We start from the raw sequence: 16,160 nt of genomic DNA, 5'->3' as shown, positions 1-16,160 counted from the left end.
TTATTATAAGCCAGCTGGCTGACGATACTACACTTTTTCTGAAAGACGCTAACCAAATTCACATATCGATCAATGTGATACAATCCTTTTCTAAAGCATCTGGTCTATATCTTAACATTAATAAATGTGAACTCATGGCTGTCAAAGATTGTGTGACACCTTCATATTATCGTTTTCCAGTAAAAGAACTTACATACTGTATTTAGGTATAACCATTACAAAGGATCAGATGTCTAGAGGCTAACTAAATTTTAACCCTCTTATTAAAAAAACCCAGAAGAAGCTAAATCAATGGCTACAGAGGGACTTATCTTTAAAAGGAAGAGTCCTAATAACCAAGGCTGAAGGTATCTCTAGACTAACATATGGCGCTCTATCTTTATATCTTGACAGTAAAATAAGCAAGGAGATAGATGCTTTTCAACTTTCTGTGGAGAAACCGTACCCATTACATTAGGAAAACTGTTGTAATGAACACTTATGAGAATGGTGGGCGGAATTTTCTGGACTTTACTACCTTAAATAATACTTTTTTAAGATCAATTGGATAAAACAATTCCTAAGAAGACCCACTTCTATGTGGAATTTTATTTCTCATCATGTCTTCTCTACTGTTGGTGGCCTTAACTTCATGTTGGTTTGCAATTATAATATTGACAAAGTTCCAGTGAAAATCTCTGCTTTTCATCAGCAGGTTTTCTTGTCATGGTCCTTCATTTATAAGCATAATTTTTCTCCACACAGATATTATATATGGAAAAATCGGGATATATTGTATAAGAATTGTTATTTGTTTTTAGAATATTGGTTCCGAAATAATATCCTATTGGTGAGCCAACTGGTAAATGCAGAGGGTCTTTTACTCAGTTATAAGGGATTCTTATCACTTTACAAGGTCCCTGTAACACCTAAAGATTTTCCAATTGTTTTAGATGCCATTCCCTCAGGTGTTGCTTTATTATTCAGGAACGTGTCAAGACCTGACCCTCAGAACCTATCTTCCATTGACCCTGTTGACTCATCAGTAGGAAAGATTTGTTTCTTTTTTGGTCCATTCAACAACAGAGCGATACGAACCTTGTTTCAGCAGGATGTTGTATCTATACCTTCTGTCATGCCTTATTGGAATGGATTTATTGATAATATCTGTTGGAAAAAAGTTTGGATGTTGCCACACACATACCTAATTGTTAACAAAATGAAGGAAGTTTCCTTTAAAATTATTCATAAATATTATCCTGCCAACCACTATATGAAGAAGTTTGAGGAAAACATCAACTCAAATTGTTCCTTTTGTAATGACCACCCAGAAACAGTGTTGCATCTTTTTTGGCATTGTATACAGTGGGGCAAAAAAGTATTTAGTCAGCCACTAATTGTGCAAGTTCTCCAACTTAAAAAGATGAGAGAGGCCTGTAATTTTCATCATATGTACACTTCAACTATGACAGACAAAATGAGAAAAGAAAATCCAGAAAATCACATTGTAGGATTTTTAATGAATTTATTTGCAAATTATGGTGGAAAATAAGTATTTGGTCACCTACAAACAAGCAAGATTTCTGGCTCTCACAGACCTGTAACTTCTTCTTTAAGAGGCTCCTCTGTCCTCCACTCGTTACTTGTATTAATGGCACCTGTTTGAACTTGTTATCAGTATAAAAGACACCTGTCCACAACCTCAAACAGTCACACTCCAAACTCCACTATGGCCAAGACCAAAGAGCTGTCAAAGGACACCAGAAACAAAATTGTAGACCTGCACCAGGCTGGGAAGACTGAATCTGCAATAGGTAAGCAGCTTGTTTTGAAGAAATCAACTGTGGGAGCAATTATTAGGAAATGGAAGACATACAAGACCACTGATAATCTCCCTCGATCTGGGGCTCCACACAAGATCTCACCCCGTGGGGTCAAAATGATCACAAGAATGGTGAGCAAAAATCCCAGAACCACACGGGGGGACCTAGTGAATGACCTGCAGAGAGCTGGGACCAAAGTAACAAAGCCTACCATCAGCAAGGGAATTGAAGATGAAACGTGGCTGGGTCTTTCAGCATGACAATGATCCCAAACACACCGCCCGGGCAACGAAGGAGTGGCTTCGTAAGAAGCATTTCAAGGTCCTGGAGTGGCCTAGCCAGTCTCCAGATCTCAACCCCATAGAAAATCTTTGGAGGGAGTTGAAAGTCCGTGTTGCCCAGCAACAGCCCCAAAACATCACTGCTCTAGAGGAGATCTGCATGGAGGAATGGGCCAAAATACCAGCAACAGTGTGTGAAAACCTTGTGAAGACTTACAGAAAACGTTTGACCTCTGTCATTGCCAACAAAGGGTATATAAAAAAGTATTGAGAAACTTTTGTTATTGACCAAATACTTATTTTCCACCATAATTTGCAAATTAATTCATAAAAAATCCTACAATGCGATTTTCAGGATTTTTTTTTCTCGTTTTGTCTGTCATAGGTGAAGTGTACCTATGATGAAAATTACAGGCCTCTCTCATCTTTTTAAGTGGGAGAACTTGCACAATTGGTGGCTGACTAAATACTTTTTTGCCCCACTGTACATGTAAGAAAACTGATTTATAATTGAACACATTTATGAAAATCTTACACTATTGTGGAGAGATGTACTGCTTGGATTCTTTACCTATGATAGAAATAAGCTGAAACATTTTTATGGCATTAATTTCATTATTCTTTTGGCCAAATGTCATATTCACAAATGTACATTTACAAACAAACACCACATTTTCTTACCTTACAAAAAGACATTGAACTATATTTTATGACAATGAAATACTCTACTAACAAAAAAGCTGTTAGAATAATAAGTGTCTGTATGTATTTCTGTACAGCACTTTTCAGCTGATGTAAGAAGGGCTATATAAATACATTTGATTTGATTATTAAGTTAAGGTCCTTGTGTAATGTGATATTGTACCCCCTAGCCCAATTGTCCTTTGTATATTATTTATATATACTTGTGTTCCCACATGTACTTCCTGTATTGATTTGTTGTTCATAAAAAATATAAATAAAATAAAAAAGCAGTAGGCCAATCCAAAATCGACTCCTAGACCCTACAACCCATGCACTTGTGGAGCTCGAAGACGATTTGACAGGTGTTAGTAATATGGCAATAGCTCCACATTGCCCTCTGATAGTCTCTGAATAAGTTTCACCATATTGCTTACACCGGTCAAATCCTCTCTTATACAGTAATGTGGATGCTACCATGATTACGGATAGTCTTGAATGAATCGTGAATAATGAGTCAAAAAGTTAGACGCACAAATAGCATACCCCCAAGACATGCTAACATCTCACACCATGACAATAAGAGGGGAGGTTAGCATTTTTTTTGGTGGGGGGGGTTGATATTTGTGCGTCTGTAACTTTCTAAATCATCATTATTCAAAATTCATTCAGGACTATCCGAAATCATGGTAGTATCCACATTAATGTAGAAGTGTTTAGAGACATATCCTATTATTATTTACAATAAAAGTGACTCCAAAATGACACAATACATTATTTAGCATTCATTTCTATTGGGCATAAAATGATCAGAAACACAACCAAAACAAACAGAAAATGCATCTAACAAGTTTGTAGTCACAAGCTTGATGTAATCATTGCGTGCGAGGAATATGGGACCAAATACTAAACTTTTGACTACTTTAATACACATAAATGAATTTATCCCAATACTTTAGGTCTTCTAAAAGGGGGGACTATGTACAAAAGTGTGGTAATTTCTAAACGGTTCACCAATATGGATGAAAATACCCTCAAATTAAACCTGACAGTCTGCACTTTATTGTATCATTTCAAATCCAAAGTGCTGGAGTGAAGAGCCAAATCAAAAAATGATCACTGTCCCAATACTTTTGAAAATCACTCTTTTTTATACTTGTGTGTCAGTAAAGTTTATTGTTTTGCCTACCTATTTCAGTGATTAAGAAGGTCTACTTTGCTATTTTATACAACATAAAAGGGAAAAATGTGTAATCTTTATAATTTCAGCCAGTAGTTTTGAAAGTAGAGCTCACGAGCCAAAACAGGTCCCCGAGAATAACGTCATCCATTTCGTATGGTATTTTACATCCTGCAAAATTATTTTTTCCTGCAATTCATGTGATGTTACAAATTCCAATTTCTACGATATGTTACAAATTTGTAACTGCTTTAGGGCTCATTCAATATCTTTAACTGCTCTGGAAAAAGATTGATGTATGTTTTGTGTTTCTTTTATTTGTAGTCATTGTTGTTGATATTAGAGGCATTTTTATCAGAAAGAATGAAATTTGATGTAATTTCTTTTTTTGCATCAATAGGTCCACACCACTTTACATTGGGAGTTGGCTCTTTTAGGCATATGCCAATGATTACACCACTGTCATGGAGAAAAGAAACTGACAAGAGTGAGAGAGGATATTGTGAAATAGTGGGCTGGCAGATCCCAGTCTTCTCTACTTTGAGGTTTGTCTGATTGTGAGTCACTTCATCAAACTGGTCTTTCTTTTTATTTTCCATTTCCATCCACTACAGAGGCTAGAGTTTCTGACTGTAACTCTGGCCAACATTACAGGCTTCCACATGAGATCGTAGCTTTGGCAGAGGAGTAAGAATGGGAAACAGAGGAGTGAAGGAGCGACAGACAAGGGGAAAAGGAGGTAGTGGGGAATGAGGTGAAGAATTAAGATCTCCAGTTAAGGGGAAGAGGAGGGGGAATAGGGCAGAAAGATGTGCTCTAGGTCAGGAAAATATTGGAGGAGAGGGTCCAAAGACCGGTGTTGGAAAGGGGGGAGGCAGAGTAGGAGCAGCATGGAGTAAATACAGAGAGGGGGAAGATGCAGGTGCAAGAACAGAGCTAGTAATCAAATCAGTTATAAGTGTCACAAATGGAACAGAAAATGTTAGAGAGAATGGAAAGGTCGAAGGGATAGAAAATGGAGAAGAACTCAAAGTAAGGGACAGAGGTCCAGGGAGACGAGGGAGAGGAGGAAGGAGAGGAAGGAGGGTGACTGCAAATAGAGACGGTCTAGGCCAGGGAGATGTAGAACCAGTAGAACTGAAGATAGACAAGAGAGGAAGAGTGAACAGAGGGGTGGGTGGGAGAGGTAATGGAGGTTTGGGTGTAAGAGGTGGAGGGAGAGATGGATTGGGAGAAGGGAGTGAGAATGAGGTAGGACAGAGAGTAGATAGCGCTGTGGTTGGTGGAAGACCAGGAGAAGACTCACATCTAACCCAGCAGGACTACCTCCAGCTGATGAAATCACTGAGCGTCAGGCTCCCTGAAGGTGTCCTGACCCCACAGGTGATTGAGCTGGCTAACATGGAGAGCAGCATCCAGGATGCCCAGGCCATCATCCCAGACCTGGAACACTTTAACATCCGGTTCAAAGCCGTTCCTCGACTGGGCTGCCGGGAGGTTAAACACTTTCTGGCCATGAAAAGGGACAGCCAGGTCCTTCAAATCACAAAACTCCTCTTCTTTGACCAAGAGGATGATGAAGAACAGCGTAGGAAACACTGGAGGGGGAACAAGACCAACACAGGCCGAGGGTTCAGGCTGAGGAATAGGTACATGGGTGATACGGCTGTCTCAACACCGGCTATGTACACCAGTGCCACCAGGAGTTGGCCTAGGTTGGAGGTGTGGGGGGGTGTCTTCGATAGTGACTAAAGGAACCAGAGTGAATGTGAAAGACATTGAGAGCAAAGAGTATTGTGACGAGTCAGTGTTTTGGAGGAACGGAGTGTCACCCGGGCCTCGGAGGTTCGGTATGTTCTTCCAGAATGAAGCAGACGAGTTGGAAATGCTCAAGTTCTTTCATGAGCTGGGAGAGGGCAGGCCAGGTGGAACCAGGACAGCATCATACACCAAAGGCAACAAGGTGGAGTATGGATTCCTCAGCGGAAGGTTGGACTTCCTGGCCCAAATCCAGACGGACAATTCTGAAAAAAAACGGATAAGCTGCTGAAAAGAAGAAACGTGAACAGCTCGTGATCGAATGCAAAAGCATGGTTGCCAACATGGTCGGGAAACTGGTCACTACAATTCCCAACAGTAACCAGTACAACTACCAGGTCCAGACCTACATGTACATTCTGAATAGGGAGGGGGAGGTAGAAAAGTGTTCTCAGATGAAGAGAGCAGTGATGATTGTGAGACACTACCACCAGGGAGGGGACCCTCCCAGGGACTTCCACTGGAGTTACCTGCAGATAGAGCCCTCTGTCCAGGCTGAGATAGACAAGCTGAGGGCCCTACTCCAGGTGGAGGTGTTGGCTTGCTACTTAGCCCTCCTCAACCTCATCTTCCAGAGGGAAACTAAACCTCAATAACTGTGATTTTTATTATTAATTAGGTAGTATGATTATGTCTAGTCTATGACTTATTAAACTGGAAAGAAAATAATAAATTAAGATTATCTAGATCATGTTTATATACTGGGTGGTTCGAGCCCTGAATGCTGATTGGCTGAAAGCTGTGGTATATCAGACCGTATACTACTGGTATGACAAAAAAAAAAACTTTTTACTGTTCTAATTACATTGGTAACTAGTTTATAATAGCAATAAGTCACCTTGGGATTTTTGTGGTACAGTATTTGACCAATATACCACAGCTAAGGGCTGTATTCAGGCACTCTGCGTTGTGCCGTGCATTAGAACAGCCCTTAGCAGTGGTATATTGGACATATATCACACCCCCTCAGGCCTTATTGCTTAAATATAAATCATATTTTTCAGTACATACAGAGAGCAGTTGTTTAAAAATATATTTATTATGTTTTACATTGTTTTGCTTAGGGAGTTAATTGCCCCTGCAAACACGCCAGCACACTAAAACTTGTCATACATGAGAATCAGAACTGTAATAAAACACTTAATTCATATTTAATTTGATGCAAAAGCGCAAAACAAACTAAGCAAATTCTCTTTTACTCTTCTGCAAGTACAAATAGCACCACAAACTAAAGCCAAAGTCAGAACTGACCAAATCCATTGAACCCAGACCTGGTTTAGTTCTGATCCATTTCACCACATCTCATCGGGGCCTGTTGTCCTGGGTCAGGTCTAACTAATGCCATCTTTCAGGTCTTGATTGAACTAAGCGAGTGCCATGGGCTAAGTTTTTTTGTTCTTAAAACACCACAAAGAAGCAAAAACAAAATTAAAAAAAACATTCACCCACATGTCACAGATAGTACATGTGTATTTTTCATGATTATATAAATTACTTAAGTTCCTCCATTTTACTGTTGTTACACACAAAGTGCCTTCTGAAGGACCTGTTCAATCACAGCATTATATTACAAAATCATCATCAATGTCCTCAGTATCATTAATACTGCGTTCATAACCAAGTGAGAAGGTGGCATTTACCACATATGACCGGGAATAACCCACTTGAACACCGTTCCAACTGGTAATTACTAGTGGGAAACTTGTCTATCATCCCTGAGCTCTGACTTCTCCCTCATGGTGACCTCTGACGTCACCTATAAGAAAATTACCTCGATAACAGCATTTCTGGCTGTTAAATGCAACAAAGCATTATTTATAAAAAGTAATCTGTTAATATGGTTTTTGAACACTGTAATTTGTTGACAAGCGTGAAAGCTGTACTTTTAATTTACAGTTGACGCCACTTGTTGGCCATTAGCCAATCAGCGTTTCCCAACGAATTCAAAGAACGTAAAACGTATCCAACTGGTATTTACGACTTCACAACTGGTAATTACCACCTTCCCACTTGGTAATGAACACAGCATAATAGTAGGCTACTACTCAGTACCATGGTTTGGGGTCAATGCCATTTCAATTTTGTCAACATAGGAAGTGAACTAATGGGAACAAAATTAAAATGTAATTGGTTCCAACCCTACTCTTCAAATAGCTAAGGAAAACGTATAACGGGTCAGAAGTACATTTTGGTCAAGACCCAGTCAGCATCCTACTCTAAAATAGCAACACAGAGTAAATGTGTATGTCTAGCAGTGCATTGGTTGAAATGGCTCTGTACTGTAGTCCAACTTAATTTGAAGGTCGTTATTCAATATTTTTACCCATTCGTAAAATGTAGGCTAAGTGATATTGTGTTTATTTCTTTCTTAACAATAGTAAACATATCTAACCGTTTTAAATGTAATCCATTTATTACAATGACCTGTAAGCATATAAATCGTGATCAAAAGCCTGCTTTATCACTTACTGTGATATTACTATGTAAAAATTATTCTAAGCAATGTATAAGCAGACCTTCAAATAAAGTGTGACCTATGAGTCAGTACACAGCCATCAGCTACTGAAACAAACTGGATGGGAGTGTTAGAAACTGTTCCTATGGTTGCATTTTGTCAGCACTAACACGTCAGTCATGTAGAAAGGCCTTACGGTTTCCACTAGATAACACAGTCACAAAGTCAAAATTGGCTCTATCGTGAAAATTCATGAAAACAAAATTGTGCTTTTGGTCTCAATTTAAAGGTCAGGGTTAGGCATCAGGTCATCAGTTTGGTTAAGGTTAGTTAGGTTTAAAAGAAAATGTAGAAATAGGTGGGGTTCATGACTTTGTGGCTGCATTAACTAGTAACAACACCTTGTATTGTGCCAGCTGAACCAGATGTAACAGAGTCCGTTAAAGACGTCACTCTCCATCCAGAGGTGGCCACTCCAGGTCATGAAAGGAAAAAAAGAGTATCCAGGTTTTTGTTGCCACCTCCAAATAATGACGCCTGGGCCATGCAAACCAGGGCAGGTGACTTACCATCTAATATAATGAACTAAGTGTTTAGGAATCATAGATGTCGCAAATCCTCCAGCCTTCCATAAACTGGTGTGCCCACCTCTAAACTCATCCCTGAAACTGTCAAAATGAACTAGGATGACGTTGCGCATAGACACTGAACTGAGGTCAGTTTTATGTTTCTCCGGACTTGGAGAGAATAAGTGATGATCCTAGATCTGTGCCTAAGGGCAATATCTATCCGAAGCGTCAAAAGCATCACGTGGGATAGATCCCTCCCACTACTGACATCAGATCACATGGGAAGCAAGTGGTCATCCCTCTCTTCTGGCTCCTCCTCTGGCTCTGTGGACACACCCCTGTATGTGGGAGGTTCCTCTTCGGGGCCCTGTGTCCTACACACGACATTACATCCATCCTGAGGGTGAGGGAGAGAGAGTGAGAGTTATGACTGACCAGCCAATCCCAGCCCTCAAAAGAACAGCTAAGTGCCCTCAAGTAACGCATAATTGTGGCCTTCAACATAGACTCTGAATCCCAAATCAACCCATATACCCTCCAACAGACCCCAAATCCCAAATCAACCCATATACCCTCCTTCAACATAGACCCTGAATCCCAAATCAACCCATATACCCTCCAACAGACACTGAATCCCAAATCAACCTAAACACCTTCCAACCTAAACACTCGTAGGGGATAGGGTTTGGGATTGTACCAGAGAGATATGTGACGTCCATAGTCTCACGTCAGATAGTTCAGTGCAGACGGCCGTTGCGTTATCTGATAACTCGCAAACACTCATGGCATAGCTAGAAAGAAGCTTGAAAATGTTACCAAGGTGACATCGTCCACTAAACCCCCTTTCATCCTCAAAAGAGTCAGAGTTAATCTTTCCAAAAACAATAAACCCGTAGCTAATATTGATGTTTTTTCATGAGCAAATCTTCACTAGCTAGGTATTTTGTGGTGGTAGAATCAGTATTTATGAAATTTGAAATGTGCACAGAAATTTGCTAGCTAGCTCGTGTCTGCTTACTGAACCAGTCTCAAATCAATCCATATGAAATGAAAGGCAGGAATGCTAACAACACCAGTTCACACATTCCATGCTGAATACTCCCTCTAGCTAGCGCAGTGAAGTTCCAGCTAATGGACAAATTCGTTTTCATGATATCTGTTCTGCCGTGATTAGCGCGGCGAGTTCTACAGCACAGATGACTGCTATCTGCGACATTATCAAGTTGGCCAAATGTTCCAAAGTAGCGAGGCACAGTGCCGTCTGTCCGAATCAGATACATGCTGATTTCTGAGAACAGTCCCAGAACTTTGCTGCCGTACTTCATCAACAAGCTGGCAAACTAGATACTGTATGGCCATTCAAACAAGCTTGCACTGGGCTGCTAGCTGGAGCAAGTTTGCTCAGCTGACCGAGCAGGATTTGCCGTAGTAGCCAGCACATCATCGCTACCAAGAGAGGAGTGATTTTCAGAATTAGCTATTAGTGTTAGGCGGATGAACAAAATCTAGATTTTTTTCGATTAGGTCCACGTCCTATAAGACAGATCGGTTGAGGGACGAGCTTCACGTAGTAGTGACGCCACCTGACGTGAGACAGTGATGTGACTTCTACAAACACTCACCGCTGCCAGGTTGCCAACCTGCGTCCAGAAGACATAGTTGGGGAACTGCTGCAACCCTTTGGCCCCGACAATCAACCGCTGGTAGAGGAATCCACAAATGAGGTACACTGACAAGAGGACGAACCCACTGGGACAGAGGAATGAATAACATTTTTAAAAAAGGTGTCAAATCCCCAGTTGGAAACCCATCCCATTAACTGACATATGAACAAACATCACAATGAATCACAGGGATAATTATTTTGGTGTTATGTGGTGTTAAGCGTTGAGGAAATAAGAGACCATTATTATAATGAATACCAATAAATATGTAAATATGATCCGTTTTGCTTGATCTTGCAGCTTTGTTTGGGAAAAGTCTGAGTATTTCTGTAGTCACTGGAATGTGTGTAATCAGGAAGGATGCATAATCTTAGTACTAACATTATGAGTATTATGGAGCCTGCACTGAGCTGGGATGGCAGAGCAGGACAGACCGCACTGGAGTCCAGTTCAAACAGATAGAAACAGTCCGTGTCCCTCTCCCTCTCCTCCAACACCACTTCCAGCTTCCCCTAAGAGATACATGGGGAGAGTGAGAGAAAGAGAGGAAGACAGAGGTTTGAGCAAGAGGGAGGACGATAGGAGGGGATGTAGAGAGGTGTGCATCAGTGTGTGACAGGGAGAGAGGCATGACAAATCACCACACCACAGTGATCTATAGACATTGAAGAATACGGACCAAACCCTCCCTCCCCTCTCTCACCATTTCCACTCCTCTGTTGCAGGAGATCATGACGATGGCCTTCCTCATCTCCTTGGAACAGTGGGTGTCATACTTTGTGCCGTTGCTGTAGATCAACATCACCCAGTCACCTGTAGGGGGTGATGGGTAGCAGAGAGCGAGAGAGATGCAAGGGGAGAGAGAAAGGGCATCACTATATCTGGTCATGCTAGAGCTGACTTACAGAGATACTATAATATAACACACTGATACGACCGCCACATGACTTTTTCAAAAGAAAAGATATAGAACCTGGACATTCTTACTTCCTCCGATAGCCTGTGTTGCAGTGTACAGGCCAAGCACGGTCTCAAGTTTTTTCTCGGTATGGTCGATCTGAACGAGTCCCGCTCCTACCGTTTTCCCCACATCCCCACACACCTGGAACTGGTATGTGTAGTTCTCCATGTTGCTTGTCGTCTCCACAGAGAAACTGTAACCAAGGGAACCGTGAAAAAAAACTGAGGTAACGTTACCTTGTATAAGTGTTACGTGTGATGTTACATGAGTGATGTACACTAAAAGTAACACTCTGGAAAATGAAAACTACGGGAGTTTCCAAGCTTAATGTGGCCTCATGACTGCTGAACAATAACCCTTTTATACCATCATGCAAAGCTAATTTCTGTGACAGCTGACAAAGTATAATTTCATCTCCACAAGCAATGGACGTCAGTGTGCGTGGTCTTACTTTTTTGCTGATAAACACTTGCTTTGATACCCCTCACCTGGTAAAGCAATAGGATATACCACAGATATTTATATTTCTTCCATTTCTAAAATGGTCATTCCTTACGTCTTGTTAGTGAGCGGTTCTAGAAGACTGAGGACCTTCCGTTCTGCCGGGGACTTAGAGAACAGCTTACACCTCTTGGTGTCGTCACTGGCCTGGCCTCCACACACCAACAAGACCAGCTGAACAGCCAGAACTAATAGCCGCACAGACGTTGCTGTGTGTGGGGGTGACATGGACACCTGGGGGAAATATATAATGGTACACGATTAAAATAATATACTTAGTAAGGCTTATTTGGTGTTTCACTGCATGACTGATTCATTGCCTAACCAATTCATTTGACACAGTGACACTGATAAAAGCATTAAACAAGTGCTGCACTTTTAACGTTGTAGGACTACTGAGAAAAAACACCTGCCTTGTGATATTTACAATGATTGTACAAAACATTAGGAACATGTGCTCTTCCCATTACATACTGACGAGGTGAACGCTATGATATTGATGTCCCTTATTGATGTCACCTGTTAAATCCACTTCAAATCAATATAGTAGGAGGGGATAAGACAGGTTAATGAAGGATTTTTAAGCACATGGATTGTGCCATTCAGAGAGTGAATGGGCAAGACAAAAGATTTAAGTGCCTTTGAAGGGGGTATGGTAGTACCGGTTTGAGTGTGTCAACAACTGCAACGCTGCTGGGTTTTTCCACGCTCAAAAGTTCTCTGTGTGTATCATGAATGGTCCATCACCCAAAAGGACATCCAGCCAACTTCACACAACTGCGGGAAGCACTGGAGTCAACATGGGCCAGCATCCCTGTGGAACGCTTTCGACATCTTGTAGAGTCATGCCCCCAATGAATTGAGGCTGTTCTGAGATGGGGGGTGCAACTCAATATTTGGAAGGTGTCCTATTGTTTTGTGCACTGTCACTATTTCTGTGATTCCTAAGAAAGAGACACATCTCATGAGCAAGTAGGCCTACCATGATATAACTCTACTACAACAGCGAGTCAGACCATATGAACTCTGACTGGTAAAATGACGCAGCAAAGCTGCTTTGAAAAATGGTGCGTTCAAGAGCACTGGGAACTCGGAAAAATACCAAGTCAAATCATGACGTCAGTGATCTACAACTCGGAAAGTCGGAGCTCTAGAAAAAGGCCCCAGTTGTAGTTCCCGAGTTGGAATTAGGAGGACAGTTTAAAAAAAATAACGATCAGAGCTCGTTTCTTCCCCTCAGTTCCCAGTTGTCGCGAACGCTCAGAAGTTGGACATTTCCGAGTTCACAGTTGTTTTAAACGCGGCATAACATCTGTTTGCAGGAGGAAATGAAACTATCCCGCCATCTTGACTTGCACACCCCTGACCTAAGGTGCATTCAGGATGGTTTCTGCAACGTTCCGTGAGCACTCAAGGCAAGACTGTCGAAGATAAACTGAACACCGTGGTAGATGCCGTAAATCATTGCGAAATAGATGATAAAGCCGTAATTAACAAGCAGCTGTCATGTAACTTTTGAATTTTTTTAGAACGTTATCTTACGCATCCTGAATCCAACCCTAGCCGCGGCTGATACTGTAACACAAACAACTTTTAGACATACCTTCATTCCGAAAAGATGTAGCCAGCTATTCCGAAGTGTAGGTTGGGTTAGGTTCAAATGGCTACAACCTAGCTGATCAAGTAGCTAGCAAAAACAAGCTAAATTGGACACTGTGTCCTCCGTTTTGTCTTGCAAATGCAACAGACTAACACCTGGTAATCAATTTCGATCACGCACAATTACGAAATCATGTTCGTTAACATTCCGCTATAAAATGTACTTTAAAGTAAACGATTTATGCTATAAAATCATTATACAGCGTCTAGCGTTACTTTGTGAGATGCGGAAGTGGAACTAAATAAGGAAACGCATGTGACGAGCAAAGATTTAACTAAACCAAGATAGACCATAGCTTGTCGTTTCAAATGGTATCAAATGAGTCGTAGTGTGCAGAACAAGCAAGGAGGTAGGCAGAGCCAAGCACGCGCTAGCGATATCCTATTGGCGAGTTCTAGTATACATCTGCATATTTACGTTAGGGAACGCCTACTCTGTGAAGTGCGTGTGTGCAATAACTCAATCGCTTTTGCACTCCTAAACAGCGCGATTAAATAAAAAGAATTGAGCAAGGTACCACGTTCATCTGTACAAATAAGAGTATAAACAAACAATAGTATAAAGTATAAACACCATGGGACCACGCAGCCGACATACCGCTCAGAAAGTAGACGCGTTCTGTCTCCTTGAGATGAACGTACTTTGGTGCGAAAAGTGAAAATCAATCCCAGAACAACAGCAACGGACCTTGTGAAGATGCTGGAGGAAACAGGTACAAAAGTATCTGTTACGTTTGTATTTGAGTGTGTGTGTTTCAGGAGATGGCATCCTGAAATTCTCCCCAAGCAGCTGATTGGTCGGCCCCAATTGATGATTGGAGAGCTGACCCCGCCCCCTCGTCAAGGCGCAGCTGTCTCCAATTACCAATGCCTTCTGAAGCTATCAAAGCCAGTGTTCTGTTGTTCAGGAGAGAGAGATGATAGGCAGGCAGGGATCATTGCTGAGAGAGGAGGTTGATGGTTATAGCATGTTGGTCGTTGGTATGTACTGTGTTAGTTGTTGCTGGGAGCAGTTGGTATGTTCTGTGTGAGATTGTTACTCAGATAGAGCTTATTTGATGTCCTTTGTTTCTTAGTTTGTTTGAGATATTGTGATATTGGGGAAGGGGAAGGCACCTAGGGAGTGCTTAGGCAAGAGGCCCGTGGGCATACATATACCCGTAGTATATTCACTGTCTAGGCACACTAGGTAAGACCTGGACGGACCACCCCCTGTATTTTGGTTAGTGCACCAGGTGGTGTTAATTTAGGTAAGTAGTGGGTAGGCAGGTTAGATAGGAGAGGGGGAGCTTTGATATTTACTTTCTTTGCTTTGGTTCCGTCCAGCCCCTTTTCCCCATATTACTGTGTAAAGGAAATAAATCCTAGTAAGCGGTCAATTCTGCTTTTTGTCGTCCTTTCTCGCACCTACAGTTCATACCTATTTCACTTCGCGGGGAGTTGAGTTGCAGCAGGGTGTTGCGTTCCCTCTTCACAGAGGTGTGCGTAACAGTATCTATATCCACTGTAAAACGAGTCCTATATCGACATAACCTGAAAGGCCGCTCAGCAAGGAAGAAGCCACTGCTCCAAAACCGCCATAAAAAAGCCAGACTACGGTTTGCAACTGCTCATGGGGACAAAGATCGTACTTTTTGGAGAAATGTCCTCTGGTCTGATGAAACAAAAATAGAACTGTTTGGCCATAATGACCATCGTTATGTTTGGAAGAAAAAGGGGGAGGTTTGCAAGCCGAAGAACACCATCCCAACCGTGAAGCACGGGGGTGGCAGCATCATGTTGTGGGGGTGCTTTGCTGCAGGAGGGACTGGTGCACTTCACAAAATAGATGGCATCATGAGGAAAGGAAAATGATGTGGATATATTGAAGCAACATCTCAAGACATCAGTTACCGGCTGTCACAATCTCTGTACATTCAGCACAAACCCCTCTGGATGTAGCACTCAACAGTGCATCCCACTTGTAACCAGCTGTTTTGTCTTGATGTTCTTCTTTATCAAAGCTACCGCAACGCTTTTCCATTTCAAACAACACGCTCTCTTTCTCCTGATTCCTCGTTTCCCTTGCTGTGAAGCAGCACAGTAGTGGTCATGTTCCTCCTTCGACGGTTTCACAACCCTGTCAGCTGATTTGGGAATTTGTAGTTGGGAAGTTCTTGGGAAGTTTGGAATTGAAACGCTCGCCATTCTCTCGTGTTTTCCCATTACTTTAGCCAGTGTAAATCTGTGAAACGGCATTGATGGCTACAGCAATACACAGCTTCAAATTTTATGTCAAATGTGCTGAATACAACAGGTGTTGTTCACCTTACAGTGAAATACTTACTTACAAGCCCTTAACCAACAATGCAGTTTTAAGAAAAATAACTTAAGTAAAAAATTCAAGTAACAAATAATTAAAGAGCAGCAGTAAAATAACAATAGCGAGGTTATATACGGGGGCATTTGTACAGTGTCAATGTGCGGGGTCACCGGTTAGTCGAGGTAATATGTACATGTAGAGTTAAAGTGACTATGCATAGATAAACAGAATAGCAGAAGCTTAAACGTGTGTGTGTGGGGGTGTATAGGATGATATAGGTTATAAAA

General features: G+C 41.5%; 1 protein-coding gene across 2 annotated transcripts; it reads right to left on the bottom strand.

Annotated features, from left to right (window-relative positions):
- Positions 1–6,782: 6,782 nt before the first annotated feature.
- On the bottom strand, positions 6,783–14,357 carry m6pr (mannose-6-phosphate receptor (cation dependent)). Of its 2 annotated transcripts, none has more exons than XM_071396643.1 (7): positions 14,170–14,357; positions 11,968–12,146; positions 11,438–11,604; positions 11,154–11,263; positions 10,832–10,962; positions 10,409–10,535; positions 6,783–9,183 (listed from the first exon to the last, which is right to left on the bottom strand). In XM_071396643.1, exons 2-7 carry the CDS (start codon positions 12,138–12,140, stop codon positions 9,061–9,063), a joined length of 831 nt encoding a protein of 276 aa, XP_071252744.1. In that variant the 5' UTR covers positions 12,141–12,146; positions 14,170–14,357; the 3' UTR covers positions 6,783–9,060. The 2 variants fall into 2 exon arrangements, with proteins under 2 accessions (XP_071252744.1, XP_071252743.1); XM_071396642.1 differs by lacking the exon at positions 14,170–14,357 and adding an exon at positions 13,516–13,891.
- Between the last annotated feature and the right edge of the window lie 1,803 nt (positions 14,358–16,160).

This window comes from Salvelinus alpinus, chromosome 4 (genome assembly GCF_045679555.1).
Source record: "Salvelinus alpinus chromosome 4, SLU_Salpinus.1, whole genome shotgun sequence".
NCBI classification, from domain to species: Eukaryota; Metazoa; Chordata; class Actinopteri; order Salmoniformes; family Salmonidae; genus Salvelinus; species Salvelinus alpinus.
This window is presented reverse-complemented; position numbering and strand designations above follow the sequence as displayed.

Coding starts and splice junctions, on each gene's coding strand:
- m6pr (XM_071396642.1), bottom strand. Junction 11,605..11,967: donor GAACCGCTCACTAACAAGAC/GTAAGGAATGAC, acceptor CCTTGGTTACAG/TTTCTCTGTGGAGACGACAA. Junction 10,536..10,831: donor GGCTCCATAATACTCATAAT/GTTAGTACTAAG, acceptor CCTCTGTCCCAG/TGGGTTCGTCCTCTTGTCAG.